Raw genomic sequence first — 23,818 nt, 5'->3', positions numbered from 1 at the left:
TCAAATTTATGTGAATGGTGTGAACACTATGATGAGAATTTAAAAGGTTGTTATATCATGTAAACGTTTTCTATGTTTTTATAATATAATGGGTAAGAAGGATTTTCAATACTCGCTGATGTCAGACTCTTTTATCTTCCACTGGGTACCATCGTGGGCCAAAGGACTCTTAACGGTGGGTGAGAGGAAGGTCCACAAGACTTTCTTGCCCAAAATCATTTTGAAATTCTCCCATAAGGCTATATCGAGGTTATCACTGTTCAAGTCGTGCAAAGGGCCATTATGTCCAAGTGCCGATATTTGCAAAATCACCGAAGATACAGGTGCTGCCAGTGTATAAGTATTGAGAATTAGAGTGAAGATAAGCCAAAATGGAGGTAAGTTGTCCGTATTCAGATCCGAATAAATGAAATACTTCATGGTGGCAATAGTATGGGTTGCCCATGCAACGCCAGTTCCCAATGCCATAAAGAAAGTGCACCAGAAAAAGTATCTCTGATTATTGTGTCCAATGCAACTGGCAGTGAACAGGCAGTGGCTGTCCCGCTTCAGAATGCAGCACTTGCACAAGATACAGTGCCAGGATCTTGGAGGCATTAGTTTTTCGCAAATATCGCAGTAGTGCCACAGTTGCTCCTCTCCCGATTCCGGAACTTGCCGATCCTTTGGCAGACTCTCCACCGAAGTGTTTGTAATGTGGCAGGCCACCATATTGCCAAAGATATTGTACATTATAAAGATGGCCAGTAGCCAGCCGAGCTTGTACATCATTCCTCCGACATCAAACAATTGTGGCATCACGTAAAACATTTGCAGCCCCACAAAAAAGAAGGTGGTCAAGATGACGAAAAGTACTGCAATCGGATGGGAAATTCTCACGAAAACCTTCGGGTTTTTCCGAGCCAAGTATTTGGTGCAAGCCAATATGAAACACATTGTTTAATTTTATAGATTTTTCCAGTATACTTTTGTGTTTGGTTATAATGACGAGTTAAGCATAACGTACAAATTTTCGATACACATATATTTCTTAATTTAGAAGCATTGCTTATTTTGCCAGTGGGTTCCATCGTGCAGCAAAGGACTCTTCAGCGAGGGAGATATAAAAGTCCAGAGTCCCCGCTGACCCATAATAAGTTGGCAATTCTTTCGGAAGCCCAGATCGTGAAGGCGACTGGAAATTTGATAGTAGGTTGAATTGAACTTAAGAATCTGCACTTGAAATCGCAACATGAGAGCAGGAAATCCGAGTGCAAATATATTGAGAATCAAGAACACGTAACGAAGGTAACTCAATGTGACTACTGTATTACCGAAACCAGCCTTCATTCTGTGCAAAAGATAAACGCTCCTACCCACATCAACAAATAAGGTGAGCATGCTCATGAAAATTCCAAATGCCAAATAGAAAGTAAACCAGAAGAAATATCGATGATTATTGTGCCCAATGCAAGTGGCTGCAAAAATGCAGTGATGGTCGCGCTTTAGAATGCAGCACTTACACAGTGCACAGTGCCAGGATCTTGGTGGCATCAGTTTCTGGCAGATATCGCAATAGTGCCACAGGTGCTCCTTTCCCGGCTCCGGAATTTGCCGCTCCTTGGGCAGAGTTTTCACTGCAGAACTTGTACGGTGGCAGGCCAGCAAGTTGGCCAGGATATTGTATGTGGTAAAAATCGCAGATATCACAAAGAACTTGTACATAAAACCATCGTGAACATCGGGCGCCACATAAAAGACCTGCAGCGTGAAGAAAAAAGCCGTGCCCACCAGTAAAAAAATCACTGACAATGGATGTCCTATGCTCACGGCCTTTTTGGGATAGAGATTGGCATATTCGCGGCACCAATCATTTACAATACACATGGCTTGGGTTGTGAGTTCAGGTTTAATTGTAGGAATTTCGATACAATAACGATACAGAGCTTGACAAAAGTTGCAAATAAGTTACGATTGGCTTGTTAAAATGTACACAGCTAGGAAAGTCGTTCCTATATTTAATAATAAGTTACAATTTATTATGAGACGTCTGTTAATTTATTGCGACTTCTTCGTCTGCCAACGTGCACCGTCGTGAGGCAAAGGACTCTTCAGCAAGGGCGATACAAAAGTCCAGAGTCCTCGTTGGCCCATAATAGACTGGCAGTTCTTACGGAAACCCAGATCGTAGGTGCAATCGAAGATTTTGTAGTACGACGAGTTTTGTCTTAAAATCTGCATCTGATAAGCCAACATAAAGCCAGGCATATAGCTGGCGCTTATATTAAGAAGCAGGACTAGGGTCTCAAAATTATTACCACTATGAGGTTGGGAAAAAATCTGACTTATTAAATCCACAATCATAAACGATAGCTTCTTGAAGTGACCGCCATTCTGCAGCACATACATACAAAGGGTAGCAAAGCTTATGAGTAGGCCGAGCGTTGAATAAAATGTGAACCAGAAGAAATATCGCTGATTATTGTGTCCAATGCAATTGCCAATGAATATGCAGTGGTGGTCGCGTCTCAAAGTGCAGGTGTTGCACAACACACAGTGCCAGGATCGTGGCGGGCTCAGTTTCTTACAGACTTCGCACTTGTGCCACAGGTGCTCCTCCTCTGGAGCTGGAGATTGGGAATCCTTGGACAATGTGTTCACCGATGAGCTTGTCATATAGCAGGCCAGCATGTTACCCAGGATGTTGTGCGTTATGAAGGTGAAGAATATCCAGTAGAGCTTGTAACCCAAATCGTTAAACACTTTGGGCGCAATGTAAAACATTTGCAGACAGAAGAAGAACGCAATGCAGCTCAAGACAGCGAATGCCGAAAGTGGGTGAACTATCTGCACAAATCTCCTCGGACAGCGATTGGCAATGTATTGACAAAATCTATTTACGTAGCACATTTTTAGGATTTTGAAAACTTATGTTGTTTGGAATGATTGCAAAATGTAGACTAAATAGAAACATACATGTCACACAAGAAGAAAGGCCAACCCGACTATATATTTTCGAATTTATTTGCTTTCATATATTCACAGTTTTTATAAGAATAATTTACACTATCTGATTATGGCGCCACTGTGTGCCATCGGTAGAAAGAGGACTTGCGATCGTTGGCGAGAAAAAAATCCAGAAACGCCGTTTTCCCAGCACCATATCCATATTTCTCCTCCAACCAACATCATAGCTGCGATCGAGTATCTTGTAGCATGTGCTGTTCCGATGGACCATTATCATTTGAAAGACGAACATACCGACGGGCACCACAAAAAGGAATAAATTCAGTTTGAAGAGGCTGGAGATGGTGTACTTCCAGTTGAAGTCAGCATCTTGTGTTCGATCTCGGGATATTAGCAACAGTGGATCGGAGGCCATAAAGGCATTGTTTTTCCAGTTCAAAATGCCATTGTAGACGAGCGCCTGTCCACTGCCAAAACTCAGGTGAAACAAGAAGGCGAGGAAATACCTCTGATTCTTATGGCCAATGCAGTTTGCAAAGAAGGTGCAGTGGTGATCGCGCTTCAGAATGCAGATGTTGCACAGTCTGCAGTGCCAGGACCTCGGTGGCACCACCTTTTGGCAGGTGGTGCAGTAGTGCCACAGGTGAGCCTCACCCACCACAGGATGCTGTCTATCCAGAGGCAAGCCCTCAACTGAAGTATTGCTCATAAAGCCCAGGCACCAGTTGCCCAAGATATTAAGGACTGTGTAAATTCCCATAAACCAGCTTAATTTGTGCCATATCCCATGGGGATCGGTTATTGCCGGCAAAACGTAGCATAATTCGTATACAAACATGAATCCAATCAGACAAAGTAAAACTATTGCCGAAAGAGGATGAAGTAGACCGACAACTTTGATGCGATGCAGTTGAAAGTATCGATGAAACACTTCCTCGGCTCGGAAACACATTCTTCTTTCCCAAGCGCAAGCAGATCTTAGTGTAACTCGAAATCGAAGCATTTATCAATGACAGACAAATTGTTAAATTTATCAAAAAAAAATATTGTTTGTTACCTAATAGACTTTGGGCACCAGAGCTGCCACGATTTGGAAATATGTCTATCTAACTGGCATAATCGCATCACTCAGTGAATTGGAAAAATCTGACATTGTATGTGGACTTTGGTGGGTGCTTTCAATTTCAATTTCTTTTCCTTTTTAAGCGGATTAATGCGAAATACGTTTTATAATTGCTGGCTTCATTGAGCCTTATGAGGCAAAATTTTAAAAAGTGGGGGAAGAACATTTTTACTTATGTGTTGCTTCAGCTTAATCTCTTCTAAATAAATTCTACACTTCGAAAGATTAGGTTTTTAATGGATTATTTTAAAAAATAAACTTAAAGTTGCTCATATTTTTACTTCATTCACACTGCAGCAAAGGCGAAACCTTGCTTATAAATGCAAGCTTATATGCAGAAAATAAATTGAAATATAAAAAATAAAACAATGGAGTGAACAAGCGCATCAGCATGAGCAAAATATGGTATTTTGCAGCAGCTGTATGTTATGTAAACAAAGAGCAGACTAAAAACAACGGAGAATGCATATAAAATACATGTAGGAAACAGCTGGCAAAAGTCGACTTCATCAGCCCACCAACCGCAAAATGGCAGCTGTCGGCCAGGTTTAGACCGCAGCAGCGAATGTTGTCTATTTCGCATAAATTTTTATGAATTATTAACATGAACTAAGCATTTTGAATGCGGCCAGCCCAAGTGGAACGGTGGTGAGGACGCGGTTTTTCATTTTAAGTTCACTGAAGTGTACGGCACACCTATAGAGGTGGTTTTCTTTTCTTTTCGCAGTAAAGTAGAGAGTGGCAGTTTGCTTTTCGTTTGCATAAAATATGTACGACGACGGGGCGGGGAATCTCCTCACTTCGTGGCTAAATGTGTTTGCCGTCTTTGGCCTAGACCGGAAGCAAACAAACAGCCATTTTGTGCTGCCATTCGACGCAGCCATTTCCGGCAGCCACTCGGCGCCGATGTCGATGTGTTTGTCAGTCAACCTGTGGCTTGACTTTCACCCACTCTCGCTTAGCTCTTTCTTTGACTTTCTGCGGGCACTTGGAGTCATTAGCATTTACTGCCTGTACCTCCACCTATGTACACAAAAACAAAAAAAAAGTGAGTATGGTTCGTGGAGTTGGCAACTGCTTTTGGCCAACTTCTCGCATAATTGCCGAGCTTTGCTGCTAATTTAAGACGATTTGCCCCCCATGGCAGTCAGCTCGCATTCGGTGTCTTTGTTTGATTTCATTACGAGAGGAGACTCTCAAATTCAGACAGCTGTGCCGGAAAGTTTTTCGCAGTTCGGAGTTCGCACTTTTGTCTCCCTTGCTTTTTATTTTCCGGGGGTTAGGACGGGGAGTATTACTGTGTAATTTGCAAGCAATTACCTGGTAGGGGCAACCCGCATAAATATATCCCCCATTATCCCATATCTGCCACATCCCACGGCGCGACTTCTGGGAATGTAATTGAGTTTGGAAAATGTGTAAAATTAGATATGTGCGTGGCTCGAGCCGGGAAAAGCACCTGCGAGAGTGGAGTGCCAAAGGCGGAAAGCCAAAAGATCTAACCACATATCATCGACAGGGAAATACCGCGTGTTACAGGGTAAAGGCAGATACTTTAACACTCGAAAGTTACTGTCTTTGGGGATGGATTGCTTGTAGGAAAGAACAACTTAATATACGTATTACGGAAACCAAAATAAGATGATTGTAAATACTAATACGCCACTACGCCCATTTACTTTACACTAAGAGGAATTAACTTACAAAGAAGGCTTTAAATTTGTAGGAGGGAAATAAAATCTGCGCAGTTTCGAATGTCACAAGCGTATAGCATTGCTTTCTCAGTACTCCATTTAATGTTGTGCCATTTCGGGATAAGTAATGATTGTAAGTACTGGCGCACGTGTGCCAAGTATCCCATTAATATTATTCTACCTTGGGAATATTTTTTTTTTTAGGTTAAGATCCCTTGCAGTCTCAAGCACACTCGGCAATTAAGGTGCAGGCCAAGTTGCACACTTTAATTTATTTTGCTATTTATCTAAGCTTGCGGCAAAACATTCATTTAACATATGTGCCCCAGGCAAATGGGCTTCCTCCTGCCCCAAAAACGTTTGAGCTGCTCTGGAGATATTGCAGCAGAGTGCTCGGTTGGCACCTGGTCTCGATTTATTGTGCTCGATTGCTTCGAGCCAATGCAGCAAGCAAAATTTTAATGAACCATCAAACGGCAATTGAAGCTGTTCAATGCTCGGCGGCAACGTTGCGTATGAGTGATTTTGCAAAGGCGAGCCAGCTGCTCTGCTCGTTCGTAGTGGATATTTTCCAACGAGAACTCCATTTTGTTGAGTTGTTTCGGTGCCAAAATATGTTTGCCTGGATGGCATGTAAAATATTTGGCACTTGGCACACAAAATGGCTTGTCATTTGGGCGAAATGAGTTGGAAGTTTCACGTAAACGAAACGAAAATTGTACTTTTTTCATTTCGCCATTGCAAAATATGTTTTTTTTTTTTTTTTATATTTTTGGTTACTACGTTTTTGTAGCCAGTTGCGACATATTTTTCGCTGCTCATGTTGTTGTTTCATTTTCGTTTTCATAAATTTTTCATTTCGTTTGTCAATGTTTTGCGCCTTCGACATGTGTTTGCAATTTGCATGAGGTGAGTTTGGGTTTGGGTTTGGGTTTGGTGGCAGCACAGCGTGCCTGTGTGCAAAAATTGGAACGAACATGTCCTGTGTTTGTGTGCAGGACCTTTTCGGATACAATGTTTGATGATTGATACTCTGTGGGCGTAAAGTATTTACCTTGTGTGATTAAAGCTGCCTGATACCAAACGTTGGCAGAGCATAATTTGATTACAAGTATACAGATGATAGGAATTTGAGCTCTGGTTTGATTTATACGGACTGCAGTGATTGAACATTAGCATGCAAAATACTTGTAAACTGATAAATTGGGTGTTGTGACTGATTTACAAAGAGTCTGTTGTACATTTAAATTATTCACAATTTAATGAGGCCAATATCAATGGTATTAAACAGGAATGGTTCTATATAATGAGCTATTACAACGCCTACTCAGTTATAACAAATATAGTTATATATGCAAATAATTGTAATAATAATTTAATGCATTTCCTTATTTCCATCCAATCCTAGCTGATTGCTATTGTTAGTCCTGAACTGAGAGTGTTTTACTGTCGTCCTGACCTCTTGGGCAACCTATACATTTCCATATTGACATCCTTCAATATGTGTAAAATATTGAAAACCTAATAGTAAGGGAGAATGCCGGCAAGCACTTTGGGTTTTTTCATTATTTTCATAGATTTATTGCGAAAGTTTTGTGATTACTTTCCTTTTTAGCCCGGCAGCCTCCGTCTGCTGGGGGATATTTTCATTTTTTGTTCGCATATTTTTCATGGCATTTTTCTCGCATTCAAGTGAATGTGAATTCGGATGTGGATGTGGATCAGACCCAATTGCTGATTGACTTTGCCCCAGCTGGATGGCGCGTAAATGTTGTGAAAATGGCCGAGACGGGAAAATCCGTAAGAAAGCTCTGAACTATTTACGTTTGGGTCTCGTAGACTCGCATTCATGCTACTCCTGCTGAAAAGCAATTAAAAACTAATTACAGTAGCTGAATGCTGGGGACGAAAAATGCGCAAAGGCATTTAATAAAAATTTAAAACTTAATTCAGTAAATGCCAGATAGCGATGGCGACAACAACAAAAACAACAACGCTGTCAGGTGGGTGACAACGCGGATAATTAGAAGAAAAGGCGTGGAAAGAAAAATACGAGGGGGGGCTGAAGAGGGAGAGAAGGCGGGAAAACTGCTGCCGCCACGCACACCTGACTTTGTTCTATCCGGGCAACGTGGCGTATGAGCAATTAGTAGTTAATTGTAAAGTTACCCCAAGTGAGGGGAAAACGGCAGCATGCAGTCGTGACATTGACGACGAGGATGAGCCAAGGATGATGGCGAAGGATTGCAGGAGGAAGGGACAGGCGGGTAGAAAAGGATGTAGCACAAAGGATGCGATAATTAAGTAGCAATTTTTGCCACTGCAGCTGAATTTTTAGCAGCTTGGCAAAAACGTGTGAGCATGTGTGCGCTGTGCTTGATAAATTATCGCTTGTAATTAGCGTATCAATGGCGATAAAACAAAGTCACGACACGTTGAGCAGCTAAGCCTAGGTAAAAATAATAAAGTAGCCAACCCCGACATTGAGCTGCGCAAATGTCAATTAAATATTAACCTAATAACTCAAACGCAAGGCATCAGCACGGCGGATTAAGTCGGCAGGACTCGCAGGACAGGCAAAGCACTTTAAGCACTGCTCTTCGACTAATTGAAATGAAAAGCCCGGCTAAAGATGGCTAAAATCATTTGGCAGGATAACTAAGCAAGGCGATTAAAAGACCAACTAACCGAGAAATGAACAATGGCCACTGGCTAAGCCAAATAACAAGAAACAAAAAACAAAAAACCAAAAAAAAAAATAAGGAATCAAACACGCAGGATGCTGAAACAAATGGTACTCAATCCTCGAGCGAGCCCATCTTGGCCAAGTTAGCAGGACCAAAGGACGAGCACTTATGTAAGCAAAGTGAAGCCCAGCCAGGGAAGCGTTGACAAAAATCAAACAATGAAAGCGCTGTTCAATAAAAACAAAAACAGATCCAAGAGCTGAGCAAAAAATAAAAGGGGCCAGAGATAAGGAGCAGAAGGCAAACGGGTAATCCAAGGCAGGGCAAACAGCAAGATAAAAAACAAAGGCAAACGGGCTGTGAAGGTCCTTTTTGCACTCATTGGGCCAAAATGAAGTGGCAACAAAAACAGAATTGTGGGCAAAGAAAGAAGGAATGTGCTGGCTAATGCTGAAGACATGGCAAAATGAAATTTAAGCGAAGTGGGATGGCACCAACACAGCAAGAGTAATGCAAAAGGACATCAAGTGTGAAGTGTGCTTAACTCAATAAGGACTCAATGGCAGAACTCATGTGGCCAGAGCTTGAGTTCTTTCTTTTCCCAGCATCCTTTGAGCGGAGAGAGCCAAAAGCTGTAGGGCTAAGCTTTCCTGTAGAGAGCCAGAGAAAGTGGAGGAAACATTCACTCGCTCTCTCTTTCTCTCTCTCTCTGAGAGAATAATAAATTCCTCTCTTCGAATGAATTCGTTTACTGTCCAGTGCTCTTAGAGTTCCTTAAGGTGGCATACTTATTACAGCGATTGTAAAGCAATGTAGCCATTTCCATTATTAATTCACATTTTCCTATTATATCCTCAAGCTATCTGGCAGCAATTAAAATCCATTTTGAATAACGCAATTCCATTCCAGTAGCCATTAATTTAGTCAATATCAAATTTATCTACCTTCCACTTGACTGACGTGCTGTAGACTTACTAAACTAACATGTTGGCATAGCCAGGGAATATCAAAGTGTTCTTGTTGCCTACACAAACTTCCTGGCCTGCAGGCTAATAAGTTCTCAATAACTGTCTGGAAAATGGATTTAACTAGAGACTCGGGCGCACACCGTTAATACAATTAGGACATTAACCCCTTGGTGCCAAGATGATGGATAGGGGCCGTTGGCTGGTGGTCGTTCTCTGTGTCGTTGCTCAACTAATCCGTTTTAATTCTTACGCCTCGTCCTTTGAACTTTGACACGCCCAGAGACACGGACACAGTCGAAGACAGCTATCCATGTCAAACAGCTGCAGCGGCGCCTAAAAGAATGCTTTGTTTGTCTTTCATTATGTGGGCTTTGTTGGGGCGTGGCAGTGTCTTTGTTTTCGCCTCAGCTTTCAGCTTTTAGCTTCCAGCACTGAATAAATTACATTTTTGCTCGAAATGTATGTCGCATTCCGTGTGTCATTGACGCCGCCCTTTCCCTCAAGAGTTCATGACTTTTGACTTTGTCCGGCATGGGAAAATCACTTATTGCTTTATCAATATTTGATTTGATATTTAATTACAAGCGTAATTCGATTTGCATGCCAATTAAACTGCATATGCTTATTTTGGACAGTATTATGTTTCTAAAATATATTTTACCCTCATTAAAATCATAGGTTAGCAATCCCAAATCTTAATTTAAAATGCATGTTCCTTATGTTCCAACACCATTAGTTGATATTCAAGACATTAGAACTTCGATTTTATTGATTTCCCAGCGTGTTGTAGCTCGCACTTAATGAAATCATTTGGCGCCAGAAAAACACAACACGCAACATCAAGCATACGCCATGTGGCAAAATTCATTGACTTCTGGCCACCCTTGGCCAAAATGAAAATGTTTAGTCAAGTGTTGCCTGACCTCCTGCTCACACACACACACACATAGACACACATACACACACACTTGCACAGGGCACATGCTCAACTGAGCAGCAGAAAATACATGGGAAAACAAGCGCTTTTCCCATTTTCCCCCGGAGCCAGCTATTTTTAAAGCATGGCCCTTGTACTCATGGAAATTTCATTTGCCTGCTCAGGTTCCTTTCGGCCGGATCGGCCTAACTGCGGTAATTACTCACACTTGACCCGAAGGGTTATCCTGCCGGCCGAAATCAACTCGATGGCTAAGTTGGATGCAGATAAATTGAAATTTTCCGGTCCTGCTGTACAGAGCAGCCGGTGAGTTGTAAGCCAAATATGCATTACGATGTTGCAAGCGGTTGAAATTCGCAGCTGATGAAGTTATGCAATTTGCGGCAAAACATTTGCCACTGCCTTTTTTCCGGCCTTGTGTGTGGTATCGAGTTGATTGGATTAAAACCTCCAACCGGCACTCGAAAAATCAGTTCGCTAATACCAAATAAGTTGTTTTCCACCCAACTGGTGACAAGTAAGTCCTGACCTGAGTTTGGCTGCTGGGTTATTAAGTAAATATGGCATTGGCACAAGTTCGGTTTCCCATAAATTCACTTGTTCTAGTTGACTAAACATACTCGCACACACACACGCACAAATGCGTTCAGGAATAAACAATACTTTATTTACAATGTAATGGCATATAAAATGGCTGCCTTTTTGCCATTTCTTGTGCTTTTTCTTTGTCTGTGTTCCACTTTTTTCAGGTTTATTTGCCAGCGGTCAGTTGCTTAATTTCTTCGCTTTTATTTGCCACATTTCAGCATTGCAGCATTGCCACATGAATCTGGGTGTGTGTTTATGTGTATGGCTTGTGTGTGTGTGTGTGTGTGTGAAGTGGGTGTGGCCACGCCTCCTCTAGCCCCCAGATTCATTTCGGTCCTTGCTGTGTTCTTGCCTTTCTTATTTATTTTCGTAATAACAATAAATTACATTTTTCTTTGCGTTTTCCCCTCATGCGAGAGTGTGTGTGCTCATTTGCTAAGTTGTTTTATGTGGCTGTCGCCTGTTTGTGGCTTTTTGACATTATTTGGATTAAGAAAATAAATCCTGGCCATGGCTGGACAGCAATTTTAATATTTTCACTCCACCCCTCCAGCGCCCAGAAAACTTTGATTTTCATTTTGCTTCTTTTTTTTTTTTTTTGTGCCAGTTGTGCTCTGGGCAAACCAAAGTTTTAATCTATGGAATGGCTTAAATCAAATTTCGGCTCTCTGGCATAGAAAGTTTTCCAGCCTGAACTTGTCATTTCAGCAGAAATACAATTAAACAAGGTAAATACAAAATTCCCACTCTGCCAGTCAGGATAATGCAATCGTACGTAAAAATGATACCACATAAAGCACATGGGTTAAAAGTAAAACGAGTTTTCCATAAAAAATTCATAATGTTTACATGTTACCATTTTAAATTGAGGAATATGCAACAAGCTCGTATTTTCACATTGCAAGTTTAACTAAAAGGCAATTATGAAAAAACTTTTTCCAGTAAGTACTCTGGGTTTCATTAAATTGAAACCATATTTACACATTTTTTAAGTGCGTGTTCATGTAAGCGAATGAAATATTGAAAGCAATATAAGTGATATGCAAAACAATATTTATTCAAAATTATTATGACGCGATGTTAAATATTTCAAAGGTGTTATTGATGCATTTTTTTTAAGATGCATAAGTTGTCATATTTACAGTCTTTTTATACCCGTTACTCGTAGAGTAAAAGGGTATACTAGATTCGTTGAAAAGTATGTAACAGGCAGAAGGAAGCGTTTCCGACCATATAAAGTATATATATTCTTGATCAGGATCAATAGCCGAGTCGATTTGGCCATGTCCGTCTGTCCGTCCGTCTGTCCGTCTGTCCGTCTGTCCGTCTGTCCGTATGAACGTCGAGATCTCAGGAACTACAAAAGCTAGAAAGTTGAGATTAAGTATACAGACTCCAGGGACATAGACGCAGCGCAAGTTTGTCGAATCATGCTGCCACGCCCACTCTAACGCCCACAAACCGCCCAAAACTGCGACGCCCACACTTTTGAAAAATGTTTTAATATTTTTTCATTTTTGTATTGGTCTTGTAAATTTCTATCGATTTGCAAAAAAACTTTTTGCCACGCCCACTCTAACGCCCACAAACCGCACAAAGCTGCCACGCCCACACTTTTGAAAAATGTTTTGATATTTTTTCATTTTTGTATTAGTCTTGTAAATTTCTATCTATTTGCCAAAAAACTTTTGGCCACGCCCACTCTAACGCCCACAAACCGCCAAAAACTGTCCTTCGCACTTACACTAGCTGAGTAACGGGTATCAGATAGTCGGGGAACTCGACTATAGCGTTCTCTCTTGTTTTCATTCTATAAATATTGAACAAACATGCGCTGGCACATAAAAAAACTCGAGTGAGAACAAAAAATTTGTGGCATCAGGATGCTTTTTACGCACAACATTTATGTCGCATTGTCAAGGACCTCTCATTACACTCACAAAATGGAAAACTATGGGTAAATGGCTTGCATTAGGCTGAGTTGGTCTTCCGCCATCATATACTTCTTTTTATCATAGATTATCAATGTGAAACCCCGAGAATGTACATATATCTTCTTTCCGAATGTCACTTAAAAAATGGAAATACCGTTCTGAGCCGGAATCCCAGTTTGAGTTTACATACGAGTCCACAAAAAGAGAGATATTTCGTTTTAACGTTTAACAAACGGAGATTTCCTTTCGTTCAAAATAAAAATTTAAATTTATTGCAAAACGTAACCAATACGTGGTCCTAGTCGTGCGTCATCGTGCCATTATCAATGATCATGTCGACGGATTCGTGATGTTTCAGCAAGTACGGTCGCACCAGCTTGTGGTAGATGATGGTAGAACCATTATGTTTGTTGGGCAGCATGCACCAGATGAGGAAAGTGCACTTCAGCAGCCAGTAGAAGGGAATCAGCGAGGTTAGCAGACCCGAAAAGTATTCAATCACAGTGAAGATGCCAAAAGTGACCCAGTAGATTAGCCACCTGGTGTCCTCCTGCTTTGTGCTCGACTCGATGGCATGGATGGAAATGTATGCAGGATACAGAACGCCAATAATGTTGCACAATATCTGGGCGCACCAGCCAAAGGTCAGATAGAGGGCGCACAGACCAACAGCACCTGCGAAAATATTGACCCTGTCCACGCCGGTCTTCTCCTCCACGGCATCGAAGACTTTGGTCCACGGCTTGGACGCATCCCGCAGTGATCGGCTCACCTCCTGCTTGTAGCCGTTGAAGAACCGCTGCACTTGAGTCACCTGCGCGGCCATCTTGCAAAAATTGTATTTAAATATATCAAATTGTCAAACAAAAATATGTTGCGCCGCCAACTTTCCAGATGCCAGTCGATATTTGTTTGTTTGCATTAGAAAAACGCCCTAAAAGTCAGCCTATTAGGCGCTCAATATGGTACAAAATTGGGCAAATATGGAGTGATATACCTCTATGAGCTTAGAAAAACTTCCATAACAAAACTGCATTTAAATAAATAATAAAAACAAAAATTTTTTTTTTTTTTAAATTTTATGATGGGTACCCCTTTCAAAATCCAAATTTTGTCAAAAAATTTTTTTTTGTGGAAATAGTTTGAGAATGTTTTTTTATGTTTGTCGAGGATTTCAGCTGTAAAAAAATGTGTGTGCGAAAACTGTAGGTGAGTTTTTAGCAAAGTTATGCGAGAAACATACTAAGAAAAAACACTTTCTACAATTAGCTTTAAAAAGACCAAAAATATTGTTGTTAACAATTTTGTGATGGTATCCCCTCGTTCCTACGTTTTCATTTCTTCTTCATTAACTATAATAAACTGTTGCCTAGTTTTTGGCGCAGGCCGGGCTAAATGGCATAGCTTAGCCTAATTGCACTCTGTTTTAATGCAGTTGTGAATACAGCAGCGCCAGCGGCAGACACGTCATAATTTGGTTATTTTCCAACAGCTTGGCCCGCCATTTCGCGCCAAAGTTTTAATTAAGCTGAGGCCAGGAGCACGTGCAGAATACCCCAACCCCATTTTGTCCGACTTTTCGTTTATCCACATTCACATCCACATCAACATGAACATTCACATTTTGCATTTCTTTTCAGACCCATTTTCTGTGGCAGACACGCACTCACAGCTCCGCATGGGTTCCATTCATTCACTCATTCAAAATGCTAAACAATTCAAAAAATGTGTGTAACTATTCTCGCCCTTCCATTCGCCGCCTCTGACTTTATATTTTTCCATTTCGCAGCAGCTAAATGTGTTGCGCATTTGTCTAGGCCAGCTGAATGTGTTTTCGTTTCGGCCTTTTTCTCTCCTTATTTTCTTTTTTTCGAGTCGCAACTTGGTTCATAATTCAAAAGCCTCTGACGGCTGGCTTTAAAATGCCTGCGGCTGTGGCTGCCATGTTTTATGTTTATTAGCTCGTCTAATTGAAATGTCTAATGGGGGAGTTTATGAAAAAAAAAAGAAACTGAAAATCCGCTTCCACCTGGTTCAGAGGCATTCGAATTGCCACGGGTCCAGGAGGCCTTCCAGCTCGAATTGCTTCACCATTTGCTTAATTGAGTCCTGGATGCCAGGGTTGAGATACAGCCGCCTTTTCATATTCATTCCACGCGGCTGATCCGAAAGAAGGGCCGCGAAATCCGCATCCGTTTCATCGGTGTTTAACAACACAGGCAGCAGCAACAGGCCACAATGAACAGCTGAAGGAATATAGATTAGCACTTTATTTCTTTAACAAAAAAAACCATTTCGTGCTCGGAAGTGTAAATATATTATGATTTTTTTTCCATTTTCATTCCCTAATGCGCTGGAAATTAAGTTTACCCACCGTAAAACCGTTTTTGCTCCGACTCCAGGTGAAACTGCTTTCGACTGGGCAACCTTTGACCTTTGAAGCCATGCCTCTGCAGCTCCCCCACGAAGACATCGTGGTAGACACATCTCATCTTCATTTGCAGCTCACAGCTCACTTGCTCCACGGCCGACGTGTTGAGCAGATGATGGATGTCCAGCGTGGGCGAGCCCCAGAAAGCGTACTGGAAGTCAATCAGAAGGACATCGCTTGGCACGCCCGCCTCGTATTTGAACATCATGTTGTTTGTCCACAAGTCGCCGTGGGTGAGCACATTAATGTGCGCCACCTCGGGCTGAAAACAGCGAAGTCCCAGTCCCATATAATAGGGAGCCAGTTCGTCTAATAGTTTCGCATGGCGTTCATAGCCTGGCTGAGTTTTCAGGTAAGCGGCACAGGACTTAAGGCAGCCCAGAAAGTAGGCACTAAAGCTTTCTGTATTACGATTGAAGAAGCCTTTATCGTATTTAGTTAGGGAGAAGGTATTTTCCAAAGAATTGTTCTCCAAAACCGCCGATGCTGCCTGCATTTTAGCCAGCTTCCTCAGAACCAAACTCACATGCTGCTCATCCAATCTCTGCAGTCGTGGCGCCATCACAAATCCCTGGTGGGTCAAGTCTTCCATTATGAGGGCTCCTTTCTCACGATCAATGTGCAGTACTTTAGGACATAGTTGCTCGCCGGCAAGTTCCTGCAATCTGGGCAGTACTTGCTCGTAAATCTCCAGTTCCCGATTGTAAATATCATATGGAGCCTTCTTTTTTTTGGTCTCCGCGTCTTCGTTCTCCAGAAGAGTCTTGGCAATCAGATGTTCCTCGACGTTGCTGCTGTACACAAGGCGTATGCGTGTTAGGATAGCTCCATAGTTTTCTCCTTTCCCTAGAGCGGGACTTATAACCATCGATTTCACTCGAAGTTCGTTGTCCTGGTAATGCCGACGCAGTGCCGCTTCCAGGTATTCAGAAGTTAGCCAATCTGCCATGACTGCCCTAATCCGACTAAAAGTGTGAGACTTAACTACACAGATCAGTAGCAGCCACTGATAACTCAAAAGCTTTCAGTTTACAACCGAGTAATAATACAAGGTCTTATCGCTATATAAGCACACTTTCTGTTGCTGTGATTACAGTCACTTTGTTTATATTTTTGGTTTAAAAACAACCAAAAGAAAACAAATGAATGCAAACAGATGTTTGCATGGAAAACAGATTTGATTAGTTATAAGCATACCCCTTTGCAAAGGCACAGTTCAATGCCAAGTGCTAGAAAACTATTACGAATTTCACTTATATATAACATATATAATTTATCCATTAACAAATTAGTAACGAAGCAGTAGCTATTCCGGTAGAAGAACATACCACCAATCTTGACTCCCACGAGTTTCCCAACATGATTAAGATAAGTGAGAATGGCTTGGCTAACTTTATTGCCGTACGAAATATATTGCCATCGAAGTATAAATGTATAAATGGGGCTAACATCACCCGTCCCATCAGCTGGTCTAATCGCATGCAAAACCCCTTTCACTCAGTTGGCCCAAACCCTTCCAGTTCGCCGGTTGTCAGTGTCACAGTTCGGGGCTTAGGCACCTCCGGCTCCTGTCCGGATTCGAGTTCCGGCTTCGATTCCGGCTCCGGCAAAGGCTTCGACCCTGGTGGCTTACTGCAACTGCTTGCAGTGCGACGACTGGCGCACTCATAGACGTAGTTGGCCAGAAACACCACAGGAGGGGCAGCTACGGTTGCTCCAACCTCCGGATCTGGTGCTACCATTGTAGTAACTGCAATGTCGACTGCAGACGTTGCTGGTTTTCCCATTGGTTTTCCCATTGATGTTCCATTTCTGGCCAGAGATGACGGTCGATTGCAACTGTTTGTGCCGGTGGGTGGCTTCAGCTGCCACATGTGGCCTGTACCCCGCAGACAGTTGGCCTCGATCGCTATAACTGCTCGGATTAGTTTGGGTTTCAGCTGCGTTTGTTAAGTTCTAATTAAAGCACTCATGGCCACTTACCGAAAGAGATGCCAAGCAGGGAGCAAATAAGAAATATGCAGTTCATATTCTAACTTGTTGCCAGTTGAATAGCTCACACTGTTTTGCCAATTTATTTACAGACTTTTGGCTCAAGGACTACTTTCACATAAATTGGGTATACAAAATTGGACTGCACTTAGACCTTTTTTGTGCATTGCTTTGGTAAAGTTTCTTGGCCAAACTTTCGACACTTGTTTTTGTTGATGTTTTTTATCCGCTGAGGCTGCATCTTCTGCTGCATCTGAAAGCCATTCAAATTGACGCATTGACAATTGTTTTACCAATTTCATCTCACTTGTTTTTCGACAGTTGGCCAAAAAGTTTGTACCCTCCAAAGCCAGCAACGTTTTGACAACTGCTAAAGCTGCTGCTGGTGGAAATGCAGCATTGTTGCTGCATTTGTTGCAGATTAAAGTTGCCGGTACCGTCTTCTTTTTGCACTTTTTCAGCACTTTTCCCTTCTTTGCATAGCCATACCCAGAGAGCTAGTTTATCAAAACATTTTCAAGTTGGAGTGCGGCTGCAAAAACAAAAGCACCCAAGACATCATCGATTTTCTCGAGTGGAATGCGCCTCGATGCGAAGTGGGGATGTGGCAACAAGGAAAACAACTCAATCTCGATGCATGGCACTTAAGCAGCTGAAGTAGCAGTGGCAACAGTGGCAGCCACTTGGTTGCAAGGTGCACCCGCCACGACAGCAGAATGCAATTTCTGGAGGGGCGCCAAGAAGGGCGGCAGACGTCGCTGCTTGTCGAAGGGATTTTAAACGAATTTTAAAGACATTTTATGATTCCTCTCCGTTATTTACGGGTTCGCATGCGTCATAAAAGTCAGTTTTGCAATGCACAATTTATATCTCAGGTTGCGTATTTGTGTAATGCGAGAGACTTTAACAACAAACCATTTACCCATCCATAGCCATATCACCTTTCTCATTTAATTCACGAATAAGAAACTGAAGCCAGAAAGTTTGCTCATTATAATCACTAAAATGCACTGCACTTGGCAGCTGATTTTGCACATATATACAATAGATGCGTATATATAAAGCCAGAAAATAGATACTTTCAGATCAAGGGGCGTCTCATTAAGTGGACAAAATGGAAAATGAATTTAAATTGAATATTTTCAAAAATAGTTATTATAAAATATTTATATTAATATAAAACAATTTTCTAAGAAGTAATGCATTTTTACACATGTGCTTCATAAATTTGTATTGTATAAACAAATAAATTCATGTGTTACATTTGATTTAGTGGTGCTATCAAGTACGGCGTACCATTTTCGCAAACACCCCGTAAATATGTGGCAGCTTTGCACAACTTCTCTGCCGCCCCTCGTGCACAAGCTAGTTCCGGAGTTGTGGCACCTCGAAGAACCTTATCCCATCCGAACGGGGTGCCACACGGAAGCGGGCCAGGCAAACGCTTGGCACGTGCATTTCATTTGATAAATGTTGTCGTTGTCGTTGTCGCCGTCGCCTTTGCCTGATTATGCAGCGCAGCCAGCTATGTGTTTTCCCACTGCCCGACTGCCAGCAACCGTTGTGGAGCCTCCTGTCTCCAGCCTCCTGCCTCCAGCCTTCAGCCTCCTGGTCCTGCATCCGCCATGGATGCCAACAACTTGCCTCGACTTCCGTTATGCAGGGTATATAACCGACTGGGTATATCTTTTTATTGCACACGCGCGCTTGAATATAAACCGCAAAAAGGTGAGGAGCGGAGAGCCTTGGCTTTTTGTATGCGGCATCAGGTTTCGCCTGTGTGTAAAATTTACACTGACATGAGCTAACTAGTCCTGTTTTTGTGCCGGTATGAGTGAGTATCTCTGGGCTCTGTCTGTGTGCGTGTGTGTGTATTTGTGCCGGGTGTACGGTATCTGTGTATCTTTGGAAGCCGCACGTTGCCGTTGTAACTTGCAACTTAAATGCGCACGTGATGCGCTGCCTGCGCTTGCTTTATTGCGTGAGCTGCTCGAAAATTAACAAAGTTTTTCCTCAGGTTCCTCACTTTTCATTGTTTCTTTTTCGTTTGGGGCACTCAAAAAAAATCGTGGAATATAAAAAACGACAAGTAAAACTGTGAACAGGTAAGGAACTCGCATTGATACTATTAGTCTCTTATTTTATTAAATGGTTAGTGTTAAGTAAAGATTAATTGACACAAAAACACTTCACTAAAGTTTTAAAACCTTTCTTTCAGTGCCAGAACACAATATGAATGAAGATGCCAGCGAGACAAGTGCGAATGAGCACGACCTGGCATAATATCACGCATACGACACGTTGTCGCAGCGAATTTTTGATAGCTACTGCAATCAGCTAAGTGAACGACGGCAATCAGCCCAACGGCATAACAACAGCAAGGAAAATGATTAAACGGAAGCGGAAGCTGGCAGTCAGGCTGGCAGGCAGCAGACTCGAGTTTTCCAACTTTCGAATGACATTTTTGCAAATGCCAGAAGTCGATGCATTCGAATTATAATCAGGTTGGCTTTGGGAAAACTGGCGAAAATCCGGAGCAAAAACTTACGCTCGCGAACAGAAATGGAAAGTCAACACAGACACCCACATCGACGATGGGTGGATATCGAAATCAAATCACAGCATCGTCAAATGCATTTAGAGCTATTTGCATTCCTAGGCATTCCTTCTGCTCGCTGATTCCTGCTCCTTGATTCCATCCGATTCAGATTCAGATGCAGATGCAGAGGCAGAATCAGAATCAGAATCAGATTCAGATGCAAAGGCTGTGCGCCTTGGCATGTGTCTCTAGATATTTTTCCTTTTGCCATCGGCTTTTTTCCTAGTACGCTGCATTGCAAATTGATTTTCATCGCCTTGGGGACATGCATTCGACTCGTTGACAGATATTCAGCTGGAATTTTATAGTTTGTTAGTTTCGACTTGAAAATGTCAAAAAATGTAAGACAGCTTTGAAAAATGAAAATGACTTTTGAGCCAAATTCTAATTACCCAAGTTGACAGCGTTTTATCTGAAATTGACGTCATAAAAGATAGTCTTTTAAAGCTCTTCAAGATTAAACAGTGCTTTAACTATTATTTTGTATTTTTAACAACATGCTCACTTTGTAGTTTTTTCAGGCGATATCCGCTTTTCTGTTGTTCAGCTATCATAGATCAAGCACTTCTTTTGTTAATCAACAAAATGGCAGCCATTTTAAGCTTAACACGTTTAATGAAGGAGAATAAACAAAATTAAGTGCCAGAGTTGGATTTCGCCCTGCATTATTAATGAAGATAATAAAAAGCGTAATGTATTTGCAACTGATTATGGCAGCACATATGAATCAGGTTGAAAAAAAAAAGACCAATTGTAATTCGGAGCAGAATTCAATGTTTTTTATTGTGTTAATTATTGACAATAATTATGCATTAATCGGCAACAAATGTATAAATAATTGCTGGGACAATTGGATGTGCCTTGAATATTGCGCATACGACATGTGCGCCAGCCATATGTTCTCAATTTCGCTTTCCACGCAATTTCAACATGTTTGCGTAACTAAATTTTGTTGAACAACCATTTGATCTATGTATGTTCGAAAGTTTGTTATAATTTTAGTCTTTTGTTTCCCAAAGCTCGACAAAGTTTGCCGGGAAAAACTGTTCTCAAATTGAGCCACCAGCCACGTGTTTTCTGGCTAAAAACCAAGCAGAAACTTCTTCTTTCATCTGCTTTTAATTGAACATTTTTAATTTATGCACAATAAAAACTGATTTACCGATGGCTACCCGTTCGGCTAGAAAAACTTTAACTTTAACTTTTTATGACTGACCCAAACAGAAAAAATGATGTCGAGAAGCAGGAAAAGAAAAAAAAACAAGAGAGAACGCTATAGTCGAGTTCCCCGACTATCTGATACCCGTTACTCAGCTAGTGGAAGGGAGAAGGAGAGTCTTAAACACAGTTTTTGGCGGTTTGTAGGCGTTATAGTGGGCGTGGCAGAACGTTTTTTGGCAAATCGATAGAAATTTACAAGACTAATACAAAAATGAAAAAATATCGAAACATTTTTCAAAAGTGTGGGCGTAGCAGCTTTGGGCGGTTTGTGGGCGTTAGAGTGGGCGTGGCAAAAAGTTTTTTGGCAAATCGATAGAAATTTACAAGACCAATACAAAAATGAAAAAATATCAAAACATTTTTCAAAAGTGTGGGCGTAGCAGCTTTGGGCGGTTTGTGGGCGTTAGAGTGGGCGTGGCAAAAAGTTTTCTGGCAAATCGATAGAAATTTACAAGACCAATACAAACATGAAAAAATATCAAAACATTTTTCAAAAGTGTGGGCGTGGCAGTTTTGGGCGGTTTGTGGGCGTTAGAGTGGGCGTGGCAACATGAATCGACAAACTTGCGCTGCGTCTATGTCCCTGGAGTCTGTATGCTTAATCTCAACTTTCTAGCTTTTGTAGTTCCTGAGATCTCGACGTTCATACGGACAGACGGACAGACGGACAGACAGACGGACGGACAGACGGACATGGCCAGATCGACTCGGCTACTGATCCTGATCAAGAATATATATACTTTATATGGTCGGAAACGCTTCCTTCTGCCTGTTACATACTTTTCAACGAATCTAGTATACCCTTTTACTCTACGAGTAACGGGTATAATTATGAGCCATAAAAGCGACCAAGGTGTGTGGGCCTGGCCTCTGTGTGTCTATGAAAGCTAAACTAAAGTTTTGGTACAGCAACTTTTGGTTTTTAGTGCCGGCAGCTTGGTCCATTTTACAGCATTTAAGTGGCCATGAATTTCCCGGCCAGTGAGCATCGGCTGCCAGCAAAGCGAGCGAGCACGTGGCTCCATAAAGACAACAGGGATTCAGTGCCGAACCCACCCGGATATCAGATATTCTAACCCAAAAGTCGAGCCACCTGCAGGCGCCATTGTTTTAGTTGCGGCCATTTGCTCCATTTTCCCCGCATCCAATTGGTTTTGTTTTTAATTCCGTCATGGCAGCCAGAACACGTGTGCCCGAAATTGTTTTGAGTCAGTTAGCGTCGAAACGTGGCAGCAATAAATTGATCAAAGCCAAATACCTCAACTAAAAGCAAAAATTATGTTTTGATTTTCAGAGCAGCAATCTGTTTTATTTCGCAACGAAAAGTGTCAAATTGCAATAAATTTAGAAGAAAATATATAGTCAGTTATTTCTCTTAACAACCATTTTAAATTACATTTTCATACTGTTAATTAAATCAGTTCTGCCGTATATATTCACAATTTTTAAAATGTCTAACCATAAGAAAACTATAAACTAATCTACCGTCTCGTAACCAAGATGAATCTAAATTTGGTTTTCATCCTGGCTGCAATTTCTGGGATTTCGAGTGCACCACAGTCTGGAGGTGGTTTTGCTCCCTATATATATGTTTGTAATCCACCGAGTCCTGCTTGTCTGCTCTATAAGCCATTTTATTATACAGGGGCAAATACGAGCTAGAAAAGCTAAGTGAAAATAAGTAAGAAAAATAAAGTATGGAAGCCCAAAAGGTAATAAACCTAAAGTGAATTAAAATAAACTTTTGTCACATCTCGTTGCAAGTCTTATAATTTTTCATGCATTCCTGGGAAACATGCAGCTATTAATGACTAATTTTATATAAGAAAGAAATGCCTCGTTTAAATAGTTTCGTGAAGGAAGTACATGGCACCCACTGTATGCTCTACAGGGTATGACAAATGTAGCACAACAATGCATCACGCTGTCGGAGGTAGGAGGTTGTGGCACTTTGCATTGCATTGTAGGGTTGACAACTGCAATGAAATGACGAAGATGTATGGCTACAAGAATAGGGGAGCGTACTCCAAAGAAATAGAAAGGGAGCAGCAGGTGAAGCTGTTGGATTCGCCTGTTTTTACTACAGTGACAACTAGCCGGGAAGAATCCTGAGCGACAGCCACAAACAGAAACAGAAACAGACGACACTCAACCCGGTCTACATATCCGTGGCTCCGGGATGTCCTGGCCATCTGCATCCCAGCTTGTTTGGGATTTTCACATTTGCCACATGCAGTTTGCACATAGTGCAACGCCTGACATTGATGTGACATGCAACACATTAGACTAATGAAATTTTTCCATGTCTGCAGCCGCCTGCGAAAAAGGTTTGCAACCTTAATATTAGCACTCCAAAAAATAAAACCTACCATTATTTCATCCCATAAAAGTTTAAGTGGCTGGCCGGCACAATTTCCCGATGGCTCTGGCCAACCGGAATCGGTCCACAACTCACTGTTTTAATTATATTTGACTCTGTCTTCGGGGACACAGTGCTCATTAAAATGTGCTGCCTACTTTCAGGTGGCCCACCAAAGACATTCAACTTTAATTGCGGCCATAAATATATTGCTTGCCCTTTCAAAGGGTACTTTTACACTTTGATCAGATTTCCTAAAGAAGATAATCTTTGCACTCTCCTTTTTGATAATCCTTTATTTTCTTTAAAAACACTATATTGCGAATTTCCTAAAATTAA

The 23,818-nt window shown here is 41.6% G+C and overlaps 7 protein-coding genes and 1 pseudogene across 8 annotated transcripts; all 8 read right to left on the bottom strand.

Annotated features, from left to right (window-relative positions):
- Positions 1–5: 5 nt before the first annotated feature.
- Positions 6–962, bottom strand: LOC6538472 (probable palmitoyltransferase ZDHHC24). Its single transcript, XM_002098960.4, has one exon. The coding sequence runs from the start codon at positions 934–936 to the stop codon at positions 106–108; it is 831 nt and encodes a 276-aa protein (XP_002098996.1). The 5' UTR covers positions 937–962; the 3' UTR covers positions 6–105.
- Positions 939–1,872, bottom strand: LOC6538471 (probable palmitoyltransferase ZDHHC24). The gene has a single exon (XM_002098959.4). It carries the CDS (start codon positions 1,864–1,866, stop codon positions 1,036–1,038), a length of 831 nt encoding a protein of 276 aa, XP_002098995.1. The 5' UTR covers positions 1,867–1,872; the 3' UTR covers positions 939–1,035.
- On the bottom strand, positions 1,870–2,953 carry LOC6538470 (probable palmitoyltransferase ZDHHC24). The gene has a single exon (XM_002098958.3). It carries the CDS (start codon positions 2,887–2,889, stop codon positions 2,038–2,040), a length of 852 nt encoding a protein of 283 aa, XP_002098994.1. The 5' UTR covers positions 2,890–2,953; the 3' UTR covers positions 1,870–2,037.
- A 50-nt stretch (positions 2,954–3,003) lies between these two features.
- LOC6538469 (probable palmitoyltransferase ZDHHC24) lies at positions 3,004–4,049 on the bottom strand. Its single transcript, XM_002098957.3, has one exon. It carries the CDS (start codon positions 3,947–3,949, stop codon positions 3,041–3,043), a length of 909 nt encoding a protein of 302 aa, XP_002098993.1. The 5' UTR covers positions 3,950–4,049; the 3' UTR covers positions 3,004–3,040.
- A 9,039-nt stretch (positions 4,050–13,088) lies between these two features.
- LOC6538468 (receptor expression-enhancing protein 5) lies at positions 13,089–13,783 on the bottom strand. Its single transcript, XM_002098956.4, has one exon. The coding sequence runs from the start codon at positions 13,701–13,703 to the stop codon at positions 13,176–13,178; it is 528 nt and encodes a 175-aa protein (XP_002098992.1). The 5' UTR covers positions 13,704–13,783; the 3' UTR covers positions 13,089–13,175.
- A 1,006-nt stretch (positions 13,784–14,789) lies between these two features.
- Positions 14,790–16,331, bottom strand: LOC6538467. Its single transcript, XM_002098955.3, has 2 exons — positions 15,252–16,331; positions 14,790–15,123 (listed from the first exon to the last, which is right to left on the bottom strand). The coding sequence occupies exons 1-2, from the start codon at positions 16,255–16,257 to the stop codon at positions 14,912–14,914; spliced, it is 1,218 nt and encodes a 405-aa protein (XP_002098991.1). The 5' UTR covers positions 16,258–16,331; the 3' UTR covers positions 14,790–14,911.
- A 356-nt stretch (positions 16,332–16,687) lies between these two features.
- LOC6538466 lies at positions 16,688–17,417 on the bottom strand. 2 transcript variants are annotated; one of them, XM_002098954.4, is made up of 2 exons: positions 17,292–17,417; positions 16,688–17,223 (listed from the first exon to the last, which is right to left on the bottom strand). In XM_002098954.4, the coding sequence occupies exons 1-2, from the start codon at positions 17,335–17,337 to the stop codon at positions 16,802–16,804; spliced, it is 468 nt and encodes a 155-aa protein (XP_002098990.1). In that variant the 5' UTR covers positions 17,338–17,417; the 3' UTR covers positions 16,688–16,801. The 2 variants fall into 2 exon arrangements, with proteins under 2 accessions (XP_002098990.1, XP_039231636.1); XM_039375702.2 differs by having other exon boundaries at positions 16,688–17,217; positions 17,292–17,405.
- A 3,595-nt stretch (positions 17,418–21,012) lies between these two features.
- LOC120321991 lies at positions 21,013–22,183 on the bottom strand (annotated as a pseudogene).
- Between the last annotated feature and the right edge of the window lie 1,635 nt (positions 22,184–23,818).

This window comes from Drosophila yakuba, chromosome 3R (genome assembly GCF_016746365.2).
Source record: "Drosophila yakuba strain Tai18E2 chromosome 3R, Prin_Dyak_Tai18E2_2.1, whole genome shotgun sequence".
NCBI lineage: Eukaryota > Metazoa > Arthropoda > Insecta > Diptera > Drosophilidae > Drosophila > Drosophila yakuba.
Note: the sequence above shows the minus strand (reverse complement) of the source record. Positions and strands in the feature narration are given on the sequence as shown.